Genomic DNA, 20,437 nt, shown 5'->3' with positions numbered 1-20,437 from the left:
GCGTCCGACTTCAGCCAGGTCACGATCTCGTGGTCCGTGAGTTCGAGCCCCGCGTCGGGCTCTGGGCTGATGGCTCGGAGCCTGGAGCCTGTTTCCGATTCTGTGTCTCCCTCTCTCTCTGCCCCTCCCCCGTTCATGCTCTGTCTCTCTCTGTCCCAAAAATAAATAAACGTTGAAAAAAAAAATGAAAAAAAATAAAATAAAATCTTTAAAAAGATAATAAAAGTAAAAATAGATCAAAACCTTCAGGATTAACACAAATATGCTTAAGGACCATTATTGATAACTGAGTTCTCCAGAGATCTGTGGGCTGGAGTGGAAGTTCTCCAGACCCTCTTGGAGCCTAGAAGAGCCAGGCCAGGACCTAAAAGTGTGGCACAATCCAGGGAGAACCATGCTTGGTGAAGGCGAGCAGTGCCCTTGGTGTCTGGAACTGAGGCCACAGCCCTGGTGAGGCCTGGGACGTGTGAGCAGGGGCCCAGCCTTCGAGAAGCCCCTGCCAAACAAACCCACTGGAACCTACCCAGTGGGCCCATTTCTCTTGCCCAGGAGAGCTTTATCCCCGGTAAACTGCTTCCAATCTCCCAGACACAAGTGAAACCTGCTATTTTTCCAAAAGTAGAGAACTCTTTATTATAAACCCAGGATACAGAAGGGAAATGACAAGCACAGGCATATCTCAGCTCTCTCTGAAATTCTCACAATGCAGACAAAACAGGTACGAAAGATACTTTTTTGAAATTGTTTAAAAAATATTCCCCAACGTCCCCAAGTGGGGATAAGTGCATGGTCAGCTAGGTGCTTCATCGAGATCATGCAGGGAGGGGCCTCCAGTCCCCCCACCAAGACCCTGAGGAAAGGTACCTTGCCCCAGCCTGGCTGGGTGTGGAGCAGAAAAGACACATTTTCTATTCGATTTAGGGTCCTGGGCTTTGCCCTGGGACAGAGACCTGAGACCAAGACATTTTCTCCCCTGAGGAGAGCTCGAAGGTAACTAGCATACAGATGCCGTAGGGAGGGAAGAACACCTATGTCTGCAGCTTACTTGCTATGCAAGTTCAAGCGGCTCTCTCTCTCTCTCTCTCTCTCTCTCTCTCTCTCTCTCGTTCTGTGCTGCCCTGCAGGCACAGATGCTGGCATATTGGGTTCTTTCCAGAGTCTGGTTTCAATGAAGGGGGTAAAAAGAGAAAAGGAACACACGTGGGCCGCACCTTTGTCCAGGGCTGGGCTCCCTCGACAGTGATTCAAACACAGCTACTACCAGTTCTACCTACCCTACTTAGTTCTCAGGTGGAGAGACCGAGGCCTAAGACGTGTGGACAGGTCAGAGCTGGCTCTGCTGGAGCTCTTCTCAGTCCCAGATGGCCCTGGATTCCGCTGTCCTGGCTCGATAACCCAGCACGTGGACACGTTACTGGTCCCGTGCAGGACGTACAGCGTGTCTGTGGAGTTGGCATCTCCTGGAACTGAGAAGCAAGTGGGGCACAGGTCACCCCTACGGCAGGAGGAAGCAGGGGCAGAAGCACACACGCCCAAGGGCCCGGGGCAATCTTCAGGGCAGGGACAGGGCCTTGGCAAGGCGGGTCCAGAACCAGGACTTGGTGCAGGGGTTGGTGTAGTCGCAGACAGTGATGAACCGCAGGATGCTGGGGAACTCTTTCTTCATTGCCTTGTACTTGATGGGGATCAGTCGCTTCTGATGGGCACCTGCAAGCCAAGAGGTTCAGAGCTGGCACCAGGCCCTCCCTCCACAGCTAGTGGGATCCGTCCCCAGCCCAGGCATTAACAACAGGCCTCCCTGCAATCAAGCACCCGTGGCACCCATTCACCCACACAGAGGGCACTCATGTGCACACACGCTCAAGTGTGCAGAAACCTACAGGAGCTCCTTGGTGCTGCATCCGTGGCCCTTGATGAGGGACTGATGGCATCCTGAGGCCCTGTCTAACCCCTCCTCTGTGGCAAAGGCAGTGCTGAGCTTACCGGGAGAGAGGCTGAGAGCAAACTTGGTCTGGAAGTCACATTCCTTGCTTTGCAGGTAATCATCAGAGACCACCACCACCATCCGGCGGCACCTAGGGGACAGCGGGCAGGCTGCAGGCACTGTGCCAACCTGGTTCATCAGGGGATGGCCTCAGGAGGAGTCCACTGTGGTCAGACTAGACAGGGTCCACCTGGGAGAATCTCAGCATCTGGATCCCTTGGGCAGGCCTTTGTGTACCCACCCGCTTGACCCCACTGGCCTCTTAGCCAACCTCTTCTCAATGAGCTCACTGGCGATGGACCAGACACAGGTGCCAGGGAGGACATCGCGATCAGACACACACAACTTCAGCCGATAGTCTGTCTGTTCCAGCTGCCGGATCATCTCCTGAACAAACTGGATATCGCTGGGGCAGTAGCAGATGAAGGCATCAAAACGCTCCGGCATTTGCCCTGGGTGCAGAGCACAAGGGTGACGTTAGACCTCTGCAAAAGAGGAGCCCGCCAGGAACCCCCAGCCTAGGTGACTCGGTCCTGAACCCTACACCAATCCCAAAATGACACTAAGAGAAAGTGCTCTTCCCAGGGGAGGAAAGGTGAGTGTCTCTCCCCTCCACCTCCCACCCTGGGCCAAGCCCTGGGTTGACCATAAGACAGACACATCATTTCATGAGAGTCTCACACCAACTCAGAGGTAAGATCATTATTCCCATTTCCTAGGTGAGGATGATCTTAACACAATGTCCTATGGTCCACCTGTCACGCCTGGCCCGGCGGAGCAGTACTGGATCCTTACCCAAGGGGTCATCAAGCGTGGTGATGCCCGCCAGCTCTGATGTCCGTGGGTCACTGCTATCCACAGCAGCCACCTGTAAGGGCTTCTCAGACTCCTCCTGCTGCTGTTTCAGGATATATTTCTGGCAATCCTCCTCTGTGGGGAAGAGACAGGGTGTGGCAGGCTCCCTGGGTTTGTCCCATGCCTCTATCCACAGTCAGGACCCATCCCTGGCCCTGCTTCCTTAGCCATGTTGTGCTCCAGGGCTTTCCCAGCCCACTGGTGCCACGCACAGTTCAACAGCTCTGAAAAGTTGATCTCCCACCTGGCTCTGACCATCCCAAAGGGATGGTGTTCTGGTCGTCTGGGAAGTCATCGTGGCCAGGCTTGTGTCCTTCTGTCCCTTTGTCCTGGCCCTCCTTCCTAGGACTCCTGAACCCAAGGTCTGCTGCTTCTAGGATCCACGGCTGATGTGAGCAAGGGACGGGATATGCAAGAACGGCTCAGGAGACGCAGTGGTGGGTATATAAATGAGGCCCCAACCAGGCAAGATGCAGCCGTCTATGTTATGTGGCAGCTAGTGGCAGGAAGGGATGCATTTCCCTGGGACCCGAGGTTTCCGTGACTGTCAGCTTTCAGTCCCTCACCTGTCCTGTTGCTGTACTTGAAGTAGTCCTGACTCCCCCACAGAGGACCCCGATTCTGAGTCCTGGCCCTACAGGAAAACATTTGCCTAAGATGTTTCCCTCTGTTGTCTGCCTCTCCCACCCTTCACCTCCTTTCTCCAGTTCCTGTCATCCCAGTGTTGAAAGAGGGAACTGGTCCCACCCGGTGGTACCCCCTCTGCAAGCTGCCTCCAGCCCCCCTCCCCTGCCCCCCAGGCAGAAAAAGGGGGCCTCTCCAGGGGAGAATGGATGCCGAGGCTGGTGAAGGTCAGCTCCCTCGTCCCCCCAGGTATGAGGCCGGGAAGCGCGTGTCCTCACCGATGCTGGGCCCCAGTTCCACCAGCACGTCATCGCGGCCCAGCTTGGTGAGCAGCTCCAGCAGACGGCCCACCGAGGCTCCCGGGCGTCCCTGCCAGTCGTCCAGGAGCTTGCCCATGGGGTCGGCATGCGCCTCCAGCTGCCGGATCTCCAAGTACTCGAAGCCCATCTCCTCAGCCAGCGCCGTCCAGTCGGCCGCCACCTGCGTCCGCACGTTCAGGAACAGCGACAGGCGGCGCCGCACTCGCACGTTGAGGGCAGCTAGAGGCAGGGAGGACGCCGAGGGGATGGGGGACGCGGACCCCGCGCGGGAGCCTCCGGCGGCCATGGCGGGCTACCCCGGAGCCTCAGCGCTGTCGAGTCGCGCAGCAGGTCCGCTCTTCCTCCTTCCTTTACCGCCACCCCCGCCCCCGGCCCCGCCCCGCGGGTTTCTGTTTCCGAGAAGCGCCGCCCTGCCCTTCATTCTGGAGCCCTAGCACTTGTGTGGAGGTGGGGGTGCCCCATCTCTGCTCGCGGGGTCTCGGGCGACAGGGGACATGGGAACCGGGGGACCTGCCTTTTGAGGTGTGGAGGCCCACAGACCTGTCCTCCAGGGTCTAGGGCTGTGGCGGGAGGGCGGGGCGCCCGGGGGCGGGAGGGGGGACACGACCTTCCTTTGGGGGTTGTAGGAAATAGGGGCCTTGCCCTTTGGGATCTGATAGAATCACATCCTTTCCTTTGGGGACCTGCGGGGTTCATATGTTACTGCCCTCGAGGATGGCGGGGAGGGGGCAGAGGAGGAGCCCTTCCCCCCAACCCTGTCCCTGGATCTCCCGGGAATGCACAATCCAGGCCTTGGGATTGTGGGGGAACCTCCAGCTGTACACCCAGAGGTGAGATGGGAAAGGGTATGCTACCTTCTGGAGCCTGAGGCATGCCACGGTCCTGCCTTTGAAAGGTGGGAAACCGTCCGGGGTTGAGGATAACACCCTGGCCTTTGGTGTCTGGGACAAACGCAGGGCTATTCTTTGGGGTCTAGAGAAACACATTTACCAACGGTAGTCAAGGGGGCACCAGCCTTGCTCTCTAGGGTTATGGGGGGAGGGAAGTTGGAAAACACAGTCCTGACCTAAGGAACTTTGGTCTTTAATTCAATAGGTATTTATTGATCACCTGCTAAGTGTCAAGCATGTTGCAGGCATCCCGGATACAGGGTGCCTCCCTGCCTTGGTGCAGACCTCAGCCTAGTGCAGGAGGTGGGCATTAATTAAATAAACCCAAATTACTTTAAAATTGGTAAGATAGGTACTCTCTCTAGATTAAGAGCTGGTCACATCTCGGCCACTTTACACAATCTGTTCTCCTGCCGCACCAGACTCCCCAGTTCCCTCAGTGTTCTCGAAAGACTTCCCAGGAGAGCCCAAGCACATCGGGGGTAGGGCTCTGGGGCGTCTCGGAATTAAGTCCCCCAGCTTCGGTACTGGGACTCAGGAGACAGTCAAGAAGACCAGGAAGGGGAAAGAATTGAGTCCCCGCCTCCTCCTTCCCAAACCGGATGCCGTAGGCGGGGCCTTTGGTGGTCCAGTCCTCGGTTTGGTGGCAGGCAGTGGGCAGAGTTTTAGGGGAAGCGAGCCCCGGCAGTGGCGGAGCTTGTTTCAAGGTACCGAACGGGCTCCGGGAGTCTCTCCTCGGGTTTGGCAGTAGGCGGTGCTGCGAGTAGAAAGGTTTCCGGCCCGCAATTCTGGGCGGGGCTTTGAGTAGAAAGACTCTCGGCGTAAACCAAGAGCTCCGCTTTAGCTGCTTTGGTTGGAAGCGGGGGCGGAACCTCAGGCACGAAGCCCTCTGGTTGGCTGAGACCAGCGATAGGCGGGGCCTTGGGGGGCGGGGCTGTGGGCCGTGTTAAGATGCCGGGGTAGAGTGCGGCTCTGCGCTTGCGCCGCGGGCGGGCTGTTAGCTCCTGCGCTGTACCCGCAGGTTGGAGGTCTACCCCGCAGAGTTGTGCGATGCGTAGGTTGCAGGTAGTGCTCGGGCACCTGACGGGCAGGCCCGGTTCGGGTTGGGAGCCGGCGCCGCAGGCCGCGCCGTGCTGGAGCGGCGCTCAGCCGGTGTCGGCCGACGACGTGGTGGTAGTGCACGGGCGGCGCACCGCCATTGGCCGAGGGGGCCGCGGCGGCTTCAAGGTGAGGCCCCTGGGCCGGGCGCCGGGTGGGAGACCGCGGGCCAGAGCGGTCTGGGGTCTGGCGCGGGGGTGGCTCTGCGCCCGAGCTGTGACCGCTGTGTGTCTCGGGTGGGATGGGGGAGCGGGGGTCCCGGGAACCCCGTGCATCGCCGGCGGGAGACCAACGGTGGCCGCGCTTCCCGCTGCAGGACACCACCCCCGACGAGCTTCTCTCTGCCGTCATGACCGCGGTTCTGCGAGACGTCAAGCTGAGCCCTGCCCAGCTGGGGGACATCTGCGTGGGTGAGCACACTGCCCAGGCCCTGGGCTCGGTCCTCCTCGCCCTCCCATCCGGCCAAAGCCCTTCTCAAACACCTCCTCACCCTCCAGGCACTTTCCAGGTGCTTTCACTGAGAGAAATGACCAGGGGCTCCTTGCATTCGAATTTAATTGTTCCTTTAGGGCTACCGCCTCCAGGCACGTTCCGCCCCACCCCTACCCCAAGCAAGTTCTGCCTGTGGAGTTTGTTGGAAAGCAGCGGTCTCAATGACATTCTAACACCCAAGCACTTGTCACAGGGATTTGCGGACACCGGACACCATAGGAGACCAAAGGCTAGGGTTCACTACCCATCCTGTCTGTGCCACCACAGAACACAGGGACCATCAAATACCACGTAGTTCAAACCCTCACAGATGGAGAAACAAAGTCCTGGGAAGTTTTCAGCAGAGATTGCACCCGAATCCAGGGTCTCTTGACTTTCCGACCCTTTCCCTCCACCCCTACTCCTCTAGCCTGGAAACAACAGAACTCGGCCAGGCTCCCATCAAGTAGGTGCCACCCCCGAGTGGGGAATCACTGATCCACCTCTGAAATGCCTGCAGGGCTTGGCTGAGGACACTCAGGGAGGTGGGCATTTTCAGAAATTTATTTTCCTAACTGACAAGACCAGTTCGTTTGCCCGCAAGTTTTGCCTTGCAATCTTCGCCTTGCAATCTTCTTTCCATGTTTCCTTTAAAGGCAGGCAACCAGCCCGCTGTGCATTGATTTGGAAAAGCAGGGTGCGTGGGCAAGGGACCTTGCGACTCTCGGAGATGGGGTTTAATTGTATGGTCAGAGCAAGCTGCTATATGACTGGCTCCTTGAAATTCTAGGGCCTCAAGGGAACTGCTGAGGGCTTGTGTTGCTAAAGAAAGATCTGGAATGTCCCCTTTCTAGTAGTCACAACTGTACCTTCCTGTCTAGAACACTATCTGAATAAAGGCTTGTTGTCCACAGGAAATGTGCTTCAGCCGGGGGCCGGAGCAATCATGGCCCGAATTGCCCAGTTTCTGAGGTAAACTTTTCTAGTTCTAGCTGTGGGTTATTTTGACTCTTGAGTAGGCTCGGACCCCAGGGGACTCAGCCTATGAGTGGAAGAGGGTCAGGTTGGACACCAGGCCTGGATGCAATCTGAGTCCTTGGCACCCTGTTCTTGTGGACACTACCTTTCCCCTACTTTGGCATTTTTTTTTTTAAAGTGATGTCTACACTCAATGTGGGGCTCAAACTTACTACCCCAAGACCAAGAGTTGCATGTTCTACCTACTGAGCCAGCTAGGTGCCCCTCCCTTACTTTGAGTGAAGGGTACATTACTGGCTCTGAGCCAGGACAAACAGGGCCTTGGGGAATAGAGAAAAAGTTATCTGTGCCGTGATGATCTAGACGAAGTTAGCTTGTTGTTCTGCCTTTTTTAAGTGTGGGTTCTGTCCTGTTTTGCCAGGTAGCTAACCAGGAAGGCTACCCTTCAGCACACTGAAAAGTGACTTTGAGTTTTTTAAAGCTACTTGAGCAGGCTGGGACCTCCCAGGGCACACAGCACATCAGAGACTTGGGGACATGGCAGAACCCTGGGGCATGGGGTCTTCCAGGAGGGGCCCTGGTTAAACTTGCCCTTCACCACTTGCTGTCCTAAGACGGGAGAGGAGTGCTTAAATTATTTTAATGTGTGGATTTAAGAACCACTTAATTTGGGGGCACCTGGTGGCTGAGTTAGTTAAGTGTCCAACTCTTGATTTCAGCTCAGGTCATGATCTCAGTTCATGCCCCGAATTGGGCTCCGTGCTGAGAGTCTGGAGCCTACTTGGGATTCTTTCTCTCACCCTCTCTCTCTCTGCCCCTCCCCCGCTCGCCCGCCCCATCTCAAAATTAAAAAAAAAAAAAAAAAAAAAGAACCACTTAACTTTGCACACCCAGCTACCTGGAGAAGAAATAACCCTCCCTCACATGGTGCCTTGTATGGAGTAGGTATTTAGTGAACACTCAGTGGCTGGGGGGAAGAGGTGGTGACTAGGTAGTAAGGAGTCAGGAGACCTGGGAAGGCCTAAACAGGCTGCATGGGCTTGGAGGCTACCTCTCTGAGTCAGCAGAGCCTGGCCTGGCTCAGGGGTTACCAACACTGGCTGCACACCAGCATCACCGAGCACTTTCACCCATGAGTTTCAGGGTTCATGGGTCTAAAGAGGGCCTGAGGATTTCCACAGGGCTTTGTACCCTTGGCGAGGGCAGGATACTTCAGGAGGGGCAGCCCCACCAGCTTCTAGGACTGGGACCAGTGTAGGAGCCTAGGGGAACACACCCCAATAGGGCAGATTACAACACTCGGTACCCGTCAAGCGTTCTTTGTGCGGCTGGGAACAGGCCTTCCAGAGAGAATCGGAACATAAAGGGGTAGCCATATGGGTACTAGTAAGACTGATGGTTTCTGACCTTCATACTCGAGACTTTTTTTTTTTTTTGCTTTGGTTCTTTGTCCCAGCAATAGATCCCCTTCTCTGTTGTTTTGGAGGAAACAGATGTATAATTTTCCTTTTTTAATTTTCAAAGGCAAAGAAAGAAGGCTCCCAGTGGCCCAGCCAGCTTTCCTTGACCTTGGGCTGTTTTTGACCTTGGTTGAGGAGAATCACGGGGAAAGGGCATGTACTATGGAGCCCTGGAGAGCAAGTGCCTGCAGAGATGGGGTCTGCTCAGTATGGATCTGGCCTGCAGTGGGGATAGGGCTGCTGGTTTGTTCCCCTGGTTTTTGCACCCCTTGATGGGGCAGTGCTATTGACCAGGAGCATAGACCTGCTTTCCATGAGAGCCTGGCAGAGGAGAGGGTGCTGATTGTGGTCTTACTTTCTGTTTCAGTGACATCCCAGAGACTGTGCCTTTGTCCACTGTCAACAGACAGTGTTCGTCTGGGCTCCAGGCAGTGGCCAACATAGCTGGTAAGTTGTGACAGGGTGGGTGCCCACTGCTATAGCCTGGCCTCGGTCCTGGCTCCACGGGTTTGGGTCAGCAAGGTCACTGTCTGCTGGGCAAGCAATAAGGATTTCTGAGAGGGCTCTCTGTGACCACACAGTGAAGGATAACCCTTTGCCACTGCACCCAGCCTTTTCTGGATGCTTGAGTCTTCCAAATCTGAGGCTGGGGCTGAGTCCCACTTAGAGACCAGGTGGGGAAGAGGCTCCACTGTTCCCAGAACAGATGGACTCTGATAAAGGATGTTTATGAAATGCTTTTGTTGCAGGTGGCATCAGAAATGGGTCTTATGACATTGGCATGGCTTGTGGGTAAGAATTTCTTTCTGCCAGAGCTTACTGACCAATTTCTAACAGTAAAACTAATTTGCATCTCTTGAGTTCTCAGAGGCTAGGATTACAGGATTCCCCCTACCCCTTTAAGGCAGCTGGCTGAGAGGAGGTTCCCACAAATTCAGCTTAGAAGTAGCCTCAAGCTCTGGGTGCTCGGGAATCATGCATACCTCTTAGCACTAGTGGGGAAAGGGCATTAATTGGCTTTTAAGAGCTTGCTTTCTTGGAAATCTGTCAGGCCGGAAAATGCAAGTATTTTGAAAAAATCTAGAACTCGGGTTTCCTTCTCTGGCCCCTTTCTCATTTATGATGCTGTTGAGAGAAGCATTGCAGTTTTGGTTTCCTAAAGCCAGGGACAATTGCCTGTTGTATAACTAGTCTGTTCATTTCTTTAGGCTGTCAGGCCCCTGGTCTCCCTCTTTGGTACCAAGGTGGAAACTTGCAGCTGCCTCCTGGGCTCTGAGGGCACGGTCAGGCCTGTGGCGGTTCGGTCACGGTCAGCTGTGGCTGTCTTCTTCAGCCGTGGCACATGGAGCCGCTGGAGGTGCAATAGGCAGTGCCTCCTGGAGGGGACGGGCCCTCCGGCCCAGAGCGGGACGAGTGTCTTGTGTTGGGAGGGCAGGCTCTGGGACGCGAGCAGCCCCAGGGTTTTGACACACTCTCTGCCTTCCGTTTCTTCTTTGTAGCATTTTTTTAATTTTTATTTTTTTAATGTTCATTTATTTTTGAGAGAGAGAGAGAGAGAGACAGAGCATGAGCGGGGGCGGGGCAGAGAGAGAGGGAGACACAGAATCGGAAGCAGGCTCCAGGCTCCGAGCTGTCGGCACAGAGCCCGACGCGGGGCTTGAACTCACGGACTGTGAGATCATGACCTGAGCCAAAGTCGGATGCTCAACTGACTGAGCCACCCCGGCACCCCCTTTGTAGCATTTCTTGATTGCAGCACTGTCAGGCCTCCTTGAGGCTGTACTGCGTGGTGCTGGGTTGCTCTGTCCTATCCACTTGTAAATAAAGCCAGAGGCCACACTGTGGGGCCTTTGGCCAGGCAAGGGCCACCGCCACTCTGCCCTTTGATTTCTCTCATGTTCCTCTATCTTACTGGAGGACGGAAAGGTGTGGGTAACTTGGCAGGAGCCCTCATGAGTTTTTTAGAGGGTGTCTGAGTCCCCAGGTGGGTTAAAGACTGTGTTTCAGACTATTGAGGGTCTGGGTCAAGACTGTCCCCCATAGGCTGATCACGAACAGTAGCTCCTGGCATCCTGGTTGGGAGTGGGCTCTGGGGCCAGACACCTACATTTCTAAATCTGGATCTCTGCTGAGTGACTACGGACAGGTTACTCACCTCTCTGGGCCTCACCTCTAAAATGGGGATAACTACCGCAGTCCTGTTGAAGTTGATAAAATCAAGTAGAGTAATAACAGCAGCTAACACTCTGGGACGTATGTCATGGGACTGATGCTGTCGAAGTGCTCTAATATCTGAAAAGATTTTAAAATAGCACAGGGCACATGGAAAGCATCCAGTTATGTGCCATCCCTTGAGGCCCTGTGTTCCTGCATCTCATTGATGGGCTTTTTGACCTCTCTGAGATCTTGCCTTCCTGTGAGCAATTACCACCTCCTGGTCTATGCAGGTCAGATGCTCTTTGGTCTCTGGCTTTTTAAATATTTGTCTCTTCTGCCCTCTGAGCCTTTGGTGCCTGAGGGCAGGGCCTGGACTTCTGGCCCTGGGCTCTCCCCCTACTGTGGCTAGCACTAGGCCGTTCTCCTAGGAACTGCTGATTCGGCTGGCTACCGGAGAGTTGTGTTAGGGAAGCATAGCACTGCCTGGCAGCGTGGACTGTGCAGACTGTCCTGGGGTGGGAATGACTCAGCAGCCCTGCACCCCCAGCTCTGCCTTGCTGGCCAGTGCCCTGCCCAGGGTTCCCACACAGCCCGCTGCATTTCCCAGGGCTCCCTGGCTATTTCCCATCACTCGCCAGATGCACAGCTAACCCTGGGCAAGTCCTGAGAGTGACCACCTCCTCCGCTCCCTCCTCAGGGTAGAGTCCATGTCCCTGGCTGACAGAGGGAACCCCGGAAATATCACTTCACGCTTGGTGGAGAAGGAGAAGGCCAGAGATTGCCTGATTCCTATGGGGTGAGTGGGTCCCCGCGGCTCCCTTCCTGACCTGGAACGGGGGCACAGGGGCTTGGATCATCTTGTGGCCTCCTGCCTCTGGGCCTGTTCTGCTCCGCTGGAACATGGGGATGGGACTTGCCCCCGACTTCCCTTTCCTGGGGCCTCCAGGTCCTCCGTGCTTCTGGGTCTCCAGTCACGGCCCAGCCTGTCCTTCCCACCCTGAGGGGCCAGTCGCACGAGGGACGATGGCAGCTGTATGACAAAGCCTTGGAGGCTTAGACACTCGTAGTGGGAAGCTTTGAGTTGGAGCACGCTGTGAGAGAGAGCCTGGGCCCTGTCAGATGGAGTGTTACAAGCTCCTTGCATTGGCATGGCACCTTAGCTCTACCGCTAATGCCACCGAGCCTCTGGGCCGTCCCCTGGGTCCGTAAGCAGGGAGTCCTGGCTCCCCTGGATTTGAGGCTCGGGGAGGGCAGTGCCCTGGCTTCCTCCACGTCCGGTGACCCTATTTCACGGGGAGGCCTGGAAAGCCAGAAGCCCAGGTTGGAAGGCCTAGCTGTGGCTCTGGGCTCCCAGGATGAGGGTGGGCTCTGACCACTGTGAGCAGAAAGCCTGGGCGTGGCCTTCCCGGAGGATGCCGGGAGCCTTCATCTTCCCAGATTGGAGCAGCTTTCCTCGAGGCATAGCAGATGTGCCCCCACACTCCACCCTGAGTGTTGTTCGGTGTCCGTGGTGGGACGGGCCCTCCTGCTCTCCGCTGCCTACCGCTGCAGGGGCCCAGGCCTGCAACCGCAGCCCTGCAGCCCAGCCTGGGCCCCCAACTGCTGGGCACGACCGCATAGTGTGTTGGTTCCATTTTAGGATAACTTCAGAGAATGTAGCCGAGCGGTTTGGCATTTCACGGGAGAAGCAGGATACCTTTGCCCTGGCTTCCCAGCAAAAGTGAGTGCTCTTTGGGATGGGGCGTTTACGGGGCTGTAGAGCGAAGTTTTGAGGCCGGATTAAGCGGCCTCAGGTGGAGCTGTCCTTAGGCTACAGCTGGGCAGTGAGTGGCTTCCAAGCCCAGCGCCTGCCAGGAAAGAGAGGCGGGCAGGGACCGGGGCCACTGTGCGTTGGTAGCATTTCCACGTCCTATTACTGTCTGCTCAGCCTGAGTCTCGTTTCCCTGGCTGGGCTTCAGTTGCCCCATCTAATCATCAGGAGTGTAACGAGGGCCGGGACTCTTCTCTGTCTGTGGCTTGGCGATTAGACACGGCAGCCCTGGGCTACCCTGGATAGCCTGGATTGTGGGGCCTGCACTGCTGGAGCCCCTGGCATGCCAGCTTCTGGACTACTGGAGCTCGGGTAGCATCAGAAGAACCCCAGGGGCTCGGGCCTCAGGGCAGGGGCAGGCTGAGGTTGGCAAGCCCCAGATGCCCAGAGAGAATGGCAAGAGAAGGGAGTGGGCTTCTCCGAGGCAGTGGTTCCTAGCCACTTGGGGTCAGGTAACCATTTGAAAACTTGGTGGGAAGTGTGGAATGTTCCCCAGGGGAGACCCCCAGGCACTGACATTTTGCATATGATTGCAAGGATGACCCTAAAACACCTTGTACTTTTGTACTGTTCAAATCCTAAGATTCGCTAAGTAGCTAGTAGTATGTGTCATTTTCAGTAGGTGGAAACTGGGGAACAGATGAAATTGAGCTCCCAGGACGGGCAGACAAGGTGGCAGAGCCTGGCACAGATACTCCTGGGGCTCTGTCCCTAGTTTGGTAGAGGCAAACGGCAGGCTCAGTCCCACTTGGGTGCCGGGCTCAAAGGGGAGCCACCACATCTAAACCTCCCCTTCCCCATCAAGACTGGGATTGGCCGGGATCTGAAGGTATGAGGCTGGCAGCGAAGAAGGCCTCCCGCTCCCAGGCTGGGGTGGAGGGGCCCAAAGCAATCCCTTAGAGCTCCCCGCGACCCGAGGCCAGCACGGCCTCGCATTTAGCAGCCTGAGCTTGTGTGCCTCTGCCCCGATGGGCAGGGGCGGTGGAGGCAATGGGAGGGACCCCTGGAGGGAAGGGAACCCCAAGGGAGCCTGAGCCTGGCTGTCCATGGTGCTGGCAGGGCCGCCAGAGCCCAGAGCAAGGGCTGTTTCCAAGCTGAGATCGTGCCTGTGACCACCACGGTCCATGATGACAAGGGGACCGAGAGGAGCATCACCGTGGCCCAGGATGAGGGTATCCGCCCCAACACCACCATGGAGGGCCTGGCCAAACTGAAGCCTGCCTTCAAGAAGGGCGGCTCTACCACGGCTGGTGAGATCGGGCTGGGGGCGGGGACAGGAGGGGCAGCGGCCTTGCAGGGTGTTCTCTGGGTGCCTGGAACCTCCAGGCGAGGTGTGCAGGTGGAACTCTTCCTCCCTGCCCTGAGGCGTCCTAACGCCTGTGATTTGCCTCTAGGAAACTCTAGTCAGGTGAGTGATGGGGCAGCTGCCCTCCTGCTGGCCCGGAGATCCAAGGCAGAAGAGTTGGGCCTTCCCATCCTTGGGGTCCTGAGGTCCTATGCAGTGGTTGGGGTCCCACCTGACATCATGGGCATTGGACCTGCCTGTGCCATTCCTGTAGCTTTGCAAAAAGCAGGTAAGGCGCTTCCTTCACACTCTGGATCTGGATCTGACCCCTGCCTCTCTTGCTGTTGTTGGGGGTGGGTAGGTCACGTGATTGGTGCAGAGGGAAGGTGGGGCAGGCCAGCATCCCTACCCAAGCCCCTTCCCGACCTCACAGCCACCTCACAGCCGGGACCCACCTGCCCGTGTGGGGCAGACACACCAAGCTGCCTTTAGGTCTTGGATGGGATGGGGGCCTGGGAAGACGAGTCCTCCCAGGGGGACACTGGGTCAGTTCAGGTCTTTCCCCTTGCCCGCAGGGCTGACGGTGAATGACGTGGACATCTTTGAGATCAATGAGGCCTTTGCAAGCCAGGTGAGCTTTTCTTTCCCACGGCTGTCCCAGCCCTGGCTAGTGGAGCTGGGGCGAGTGGGTGCACGGTGGGGGGAGGGGAGGGAACTACAGCTGATGCTCTGCCTCCCTCCAGGCTGTCTACTGTGTGGAGAAGCTAGGACTCCCCCCCGAGAAGGTGAACCCTCTGGGGGGTGCGGTGGCCTTGGGTCACCCACTGGGCTGCACTGGAGCTCGACAGGTCATCACGCTCCTCAACGAACTGAAGCGTCGCGGGAAGAGGTGAGGCTGACCCCCATGGGGGTGTCACGTGGATGCGCAGGGTGGGGTAGCTGAGGGGGAAGCGTACAGGCCCCCACACGCTGAGGCTAGAGGGCCGTGACCCCGGTCTGCCCTGAGGGCCAGGGGGAAGGGCACCGGGGCCTGCAGCGAGGGTCTGCCACCCTGTGCGCGGGCCTAGGTGGGCAGTCTGGGAACCCAGGAGGGCTCGGTGATGAGGCCTCTGCCCTGGTGCCTTCACCCAGCAAACACAATCCATCTTGCGTCCACAGGGCATACGGGGTGGTGTCCATGTGCATCGGGACCGGGATGGGAGCCGCTGCTGTCTTTGAATACCCCGGAAACTGAGTGAGGCCCCGGGCCAGAGGCACCGTTTAGTTCTGCTCTGGGGGTGGCCGCAGCGCTGGGCAGAGCAAGACACGGGGACTAACGTGAGCGCTGGTGACGCAGTGTAGGTGTGGCCGAGGTCGAGGGCTGCTCTCTGCCAGGTTACCCAGGCCACCGTGTAAGTCCTGGGGGGTGAGCTATGCATCAGACAGTAAATATGTGTTCTCATCTTAGTGGTTGTGGTTTTTCCCAAGGGCCGGTTCTGGCCGCTGGTGGTGTTGCCTCTTGCCTAGCTGAGTACTCATTCTTCCTGCCTTTTGCGTTAGTGCTGAGGGCACGCGAGGCCTGACTTGCAAGGGAGTCCCTTCCATCCCAGGAGCTGCCTGGAGGTCCATCAGCGTGCACGTCTGCTCAGCAAATCTGTTCCCCAGCTCTGGGTCATGTTTTATTTCCGAAGCTGGGGGCTGAGGGCAGAGCCTCAGAGCTGGTGGGGTGACATGTATCTCTCATCATAAGAGCCTTGGCCGCGGAGCCGCAGGGTGCAAGCCGCCTCACCAAGCACACCTTCCACCGCCAGTGTGGACTCGTACAGCTCACTGCTCCTATGGGGAGTGGGGGTGCTGAGGTTAGGAAGGGAGCCCCGACCAGGGGCTCTAGCCTGTGGGCAGGGCTGGGAGAGGCTGGTACCTGGCAGTGAAGAAAACTTGGAGGGTGATGGTATTTGGGGGTGCATTGACCAGTCGCGCTTCCAGCAGCCCACTGCTTGGAGATACCCTGAAGGCCCCAGGGTCGTTGTCTGGCTCCTGCCGGCCTGCACCAGGGGAAGCATAGGCAGCTCCATGTGCCGCCCTGGGAAGGCCCCCATCAGTGCCACAGGGCAGGGCAACCATGGGGTCACTTGGGATTTGGGAATCGGCATAGTTTCCGATGCAGGAACTCCCAGGTGGTGCCAGCCTGCAGGGGAAACCGTGGGCATGTACAACCTACCCATCAGCACGGCCCAGTAGCTCCGACAGCCACTCAGGTTCATGAGGTAGACCTCCCGGACCCGTGCCTGGTTCACAAAGCAGGTCCCGAAGTCCACCCAGCTGGTGGAGAGCTGCAGCTCGGGCACGGCCACGGTGGCCTTCAGGGGCACCACCTGGGGGACAGAGCAGAGCCTGTAACGTGGGGGCCCTCGTCCACTCCTGCCGGGCTCGGAGCCAGGGGTGCGAGTGCGGAAGCTTCTGAGGAGCTCCCAGGCAGCACCGCAGCTGTGCAGGGGGCTGGCCTGGCATCGAAAACCCAGGCCGGCGGGCGTGTGTGCAGGTCAAGGGCCCGGAAGGCGCCATCTGCTCTCCCCACCACCCCGCTCCCCCTGCCCCCATCAAGCTCTGTGTGTCCCGCTCCCCGGTCGGGCCGCCCTCCCCGTCTTCCTCCATCCCCTGGGGGCCCCGAGGCCCAGCCCTTTGCCCCTCCTGGGCTCTGGGCCATCTCCCCTCTTCCTGGCCAGTCCCCCCACGTCACCCTCAGGCGAGGCGCCGCCGCGCTCACCTTCCCCGCCCCTGGGCACCCGCTGGAGGGCCCGCCTGGCTAGACTGATTCTTCCTCCTGGCCTTTCTCGAACCCGCCCCTCAGGCTATCCCTTCTCGGTCCTCACCTGCGTCTTGCAGCCGGGAGCCCCGTGTCCCACCCCACCGCACGGCCCCTGGTTCTGAGCTGAGATGGGGAAGGCAGGAAGACCTGTATTTCTCGGGGTGTGTCCTCGGGGAAAGGCGTCCTCCAGGGCACGCCGGGCCCTCAGGGCAAGGGCCGGGCCGCTCCCGTTTCTGAGGGCCGCGTGGGGGTCCCACCTCCTCCGACCCACCAGGACAGTCTGGCCCGCTGCCCCCCTCGGCGCGCGCGGGGCAGGCCCGGGACTCGCCTGAGCGGGCTGGTCGGCGGACTCCAGGAGCAGGTTCTGAGCGAACACCATCTCCTTCTCTCCGTTGGCACGCCGCCGAACGTCCACCCCGGGCAGCATCTGGTCCGCCGGGAGCTTCTGATAGGAGAGCAGCTCCAGGGACAGCGAGAAGGACACGTTCACCTGAGCAGACGTGAGCAAGGCCGTCGCCTCGCGCTGCCGAAGGCGGGCGGCAGCTTCCCCACCTGGCGATCGGTCCTCCTTCCTCCCACGGCCCCCGCGGCCCGGACGGGGCCGGCAGGGTGCCTCCCTCCACCCGGCGCCCGTGTCTGGGGTGTTTGGCCCACGGACGCCGCACCCTGCCCTGCGCCCCGCACCCGTTAGTACGAGGAGCTGAGGCCCCCGAGGGGACACGGCCAGCAAACCTCCCTTTACCCCTTGGCGTGAGCAGGGCTGTGGGCGGGCCTGTTGGCCCAGCACTGCCTGTGTCCTTATCCTGAGGACACAGAGGAGCCTCTGACGGCTTGTAAGCAGGGGATGTCGGAATCAGGAGGTGGGCTGAGGGGAACGTGAGTCAAGGCCAAGGTGAATCTTAGCCCAAGGCAGGTGGATGCGTGGTTCCCCCGGTTCTTTGGGACTAGCTCCATACAGTCAACTGAGGCACTTGTTAAAAAAGTAGCTTCCTGGGCCTCAGCCTGGACCTTCTGGTCTCTGGAGGTGGGGCCTGTGAACTTCTATCTCCAGCAAGTTTTCTAACGGCCACGGCTCTATTGCCAGACTTGGAAATCATTGTCCTAGAGCAACACATGGGTGTGGGATGACCTGGAGACTGAGGCTGGGGGTCAGAGAGGGGCTGGGAAGGAGGATGCCAGGCTCTGCTTGGGCACAGGGTGGAGGGCGGTGCTGTCTGCTGAGGTCAAATGTTTATTTTGAGAGGGAGGGAGGGAGAATCGCAAGCCAGAGCCTTGCTGTCTGCGCCGATCCCTCCCCGGGGCTGTGGCTCATGAACCTTGAGACGAGGACCTGAGGACCTGAGCCCAAACCGAGAGTTGGATGCTTAACCAACTGAGCCACCCAGGTGCCCTTCCCTGAGGCGTCTTAAAGGGACCTTTAACCACTTGGTGACAGCCAGCTCTGGTAGAACCGGACTCGGGCTGTGTTTGGGGGCTGCCGCTCAGTTTTCCTCTGGAGAAGGAAGCAAATGCTGAGTGAGGGTGCCCTTCTTCTGTAGATCTGCTCCCCTGCTCCCCTCCGTGATGAGGTCCTTGGGGTAGTCTGTCACCTAGCACAGCGTATGGCCCGCCCTCAACACACCTATGCCCGAGCGCACACCAGAGGAGAACGTGGCTGCTCCCTCCAGCTCTGGAAGTGGATGACACGAGCGCGTGCCGTGTCTGGATGCCAATGTCTGCGCACACGTGTGTGAGGGCGTTGTGTATGCGTGTGTGCGTGAGGGGAAGGTGCCCACTGACCAGCATGTTCTCCTTCGGGCGGAGCACCAGTGGCTGGCCGGCCGTGGCCAGCTCCTCGTCACACCCCTGCACCCAGCCAGGAGCTCTGCGGCTGCGGCTGGCCCCATCTTGAGCAACAGAGAAGGGCCTGGAGACCAGGAGCCGGAAGGACTGTGGGATTTCTGTGGTGTTGGTCAGCTTCAGACGGTGGGTGGTCACCAGCTCGCTCAGTACCTGGGTGGCCACAGAGGTGGGGGACACGAGGGAGGTCTCTCTCCCCTTCGGGAGCCCATGGCTCTGGGCTGGAGGCATTTCCAGGGGTGGGGGAGGCCTTTCAGGGATATCTGAGGTCCAGGTAGATTTGTGGGGGGCGGGGGTGGGGGGGACAGCACACTCACCCCAGAACAGGGCTGCTTGGGGATGAGGTCGCTGGCCTGGTGCCAGAACTCTGTGCCACCGCCGTAGTCCGGCTCCACGCTCAGCCTGCCGGCAGCGGGCACGGCTGGGCCCCAGGGGCCTCCGGGCTGTCCCCTCGCGGCTCCCCCGGCCAGCCTCTGCCTGGGCTCACCTGCTGGCTTCTCCCTCCCACTCCCCATCTCCTTGCTCCCCGGAAGGGAGGCCCAGCCAACTCACTGCGCGGGCCTCACAGAGCTGCACAGGTCCAGTCTCAGGGCTCCCACGGCGAAGTCCTGCAGGCGCCGCCGCCTCCCGGGAAGCTCTCTTGCCACCTACCGAGCCCCAGACCCGTCACGGGCAGCGTGCCCCCCGCGATGGGCAGCGGCCACGGCCCCACCCGGCCAGGAGGGCTCACCTCATCGTCCAGGCTCATGAAGCCCAGGGCATAGCCGACACACTCCACTTTGTGCCGGGTACCGGGGCCGAGCAGCACGGGCGTGAAGGACACAGAGATGCTGCTGCTGCCGCCGGCGGGGACCACCTGCACGGACCGCGGCCTCAGTGCCCCAGCCCTCCTACCGACCCGGCCCGAGGGGCCTCTGCTGGCCGCACCCGCCCCGCCCGCCTCACCATCTGCTTGGGGCTGACGCGGTACAGGTGGCCACAGGGCACCCCGTCGTGCTCCCGCAGGACGACTGAGACGATCTTCCGTGAGGCCCTGTCGCTGACCCTGGAGCAGCCCTCGGCCTGTCGTCAGAGAGTCACTGGGGCTCGCGCGGGCTCAAGGCCCACAGGCCCCGGCTTGGCAGCCAGCCCACCCCGCCCCTCCACCTCCTCCCCTGCTCACAGACTGGGCAGCTTCACGGCTGGAGTCTGACTCATCGGAGGAGCTTGGGGACCAGAAGGAGCTGCTGCTTGCAGGGGTCTCTGGGCACAAGAGGTCGTTTCCAGCCTGGTCCCGCAGCGGGAAGGGTGGCCCATAAAACACCAGCAGCTCCACCAGCCGGTCCTCCCTGTCTTCCGGAGTGTAGGTCTCCCAGTCCAGGCGGATATCTGGGGGGGGGGGGGGGGGGGGGGGGGGGGGGGGGGGGTGGTGAGGGCTGAGGTAGGGGCGGACGCATCTTCCCTGGACCCCCTCCCCACAACCCCTGATGCTACCTCTTCTGCACTTAGGGGCGCGGGGGGGGGGGCCGGGAGGGCAGGCTTGCCTCCTTCCTAGTGCCACTTCACAAGAAAAGTCCACAGGCTATCCAGCTGGCTCTGCCAGCCCGACCCCCTTACGGGAGCCCGACCCCCTTGCGGGAGCAGGCCTTCACATCCAAATGCGCCACTCCAGGCATTTGGGGCTCTCCCCACAGCTTCCCCAGGCCCTCCAGCCCCTCTCCCCACCTTCTCCCCTCCGTCCATCGCCTCCTGCCGCACTCACTTCCATCCCCAGCCAGGCTAGTCTGGGTGCCACCATCTTGCCAGGATTCTCACCCCCTTTACCCCCATCCTTCTGCCCACCTGGCAAACCCTAACCCTGGAGAATTGAACTGACCCTCTGGTCCCCACTATCACGCC

At 59.1% G+C, this 20,437-nt stretch overlaps 3 protein-coding genes across 5 annotated transcripts in view; 1 reads left to right on the top strand and 2 right to left on the bottom strand.

Moving 5' to 3' along the window:
* Positions 1 to 1,088: 1,088 nt before the first annotated feature.
* Positions 1,089 to 4,144, bottom strand: MYD88 (MYD88 innate immune signal transduction adaptor). Its single transcript, XM_040479799.1, has 5 exons — positions 3,742 to 4,144; positions 2,780 to 2,914; positions 2,256 to 2,436; positions 1,984 to 2,075; positions 1,089 to 1,707 (listed from the first exon to the last, which is right to left on the bottom strand). The coding sequence occupies exons 1-5, from the start codon at positions 4,067 to 4,069 to the stop codon at positions 1,553 to 1,555; spliced, it is 891 nt and encodes a 296-aa protein (XP_040335733.1). The 5' UTR covers positions 4,070 to 4,144; the 3' UTR covers positions 1,089 to 1,552.
* A 1,482-nt stretch (positions 4,145 to 5,626) lies between these two features.
* Positions 5,627 to 15,378, top strand: ACAA1 (acetyl-CoA acyltransferase 1). The gene is made up of 12 exons (XM_040479797.1): positions 5,627 to 5,900; positions 6,088 to 6,181; positions 7,157 to 7,214; positions 9,048 to 9,127; positions 9,430 to 9,472; positions 11,535 to 11,633; positions 12,477 to 12,557; positions 13,707 to 13,897; positions 14,042 to 14,221; positions 14,508 to 14,563; positions 14,676 to 14,821; positions 15,091 to 15,378. The coding sequence occupies exons 1-12, from the start codon at positions 5,724 to 5,726 to the stop codon at positions 15,164 to 15,166; spliced, it is 1,281 nt and encodes a 426-aa protein (XP_040335731.1). The 5' UTR covers positions 5,627 to 5,723; the 3' UTR covers positions 15,167 to 15,378.
* Positions 15,379 to 15,564: 186 nt separating this feature from the next.
* DLEC1 (DLEC1 cilia and flagella associated protein) overlaps positions 15,565 to 20,437 on the bottom strand; it is a 79,699-nt gene continuing 74,826 nt past the window's right edge. For all 3 annotated transcript variants that reach the window (XM_040479795.1, XM_040479794.1, XM_040479796.1), the window contains exons 28-37: positions 19,722 to 19,927; positions 19,505 to 19,621; positions 19,290 to 19,415; positions 19,112 to 19,206; positions 18,877 to 18,961; positions 18,500 to 18,712; positions 17,049 to 17,210; positions 16,133 to 16,286; positions 15,833 to 15,956; positions 15,565 to 15,747 (exon numbers count right to left, since the gene is read on the bottom strand). In XM_040479795.1, coding sequence (XP_040335729.1) covers positions 15,624 to 15,747; positions 15,833 to 15,956; positions 16,133 to 16,286; positions 17,049 to 17,210; positions 18,500 to 18,712; positions 18,877 to 18,961; positions 19,112 to 19,206; positions 19,290 to 19,415; positions 19,505 to 19,621; positions 19,722 to 19,927 — 1,406 coding nt within the window. In that variant the 3' untranslated portion in view covers positions 15,565 to 15,623. The remainder of the gene's footprint in view (positions 15,748 to 15,832; positions 15,957 to 16,132; positions 16,287 to 17,048; positions 17,211 to 18,499; positions 18,713 to 18,876; positions 18,962 to 19,111; positions 19,207 to 19,289; positions 19,416 to 19,504; positions 19,622 to 19,721; positions 19,928 to 20,437) is intronic.

The sequence above is a fragment of the Herpailurus yagouaroundi genome, unplaced genomic scaffold, assembly GCF_014898765.1.
Source record: "Herpailurus yagouaroundi ecotype Mexico unplaced genomic scaffold, PumYag 159, whole genome shotgun sequence".
Classification (NCBI taxonomy): domain Eukaryota; kingdom Metazoa; phylum Chordata; class Mammalia; order Carnivora; family Felidae; genus Herpailurus; species Herpailurus yagouaroundi.
Note: the sequence above shows the minus strand (reverse complement) of the source record. Positions and strands in the feature narration are given on the sequence as shown.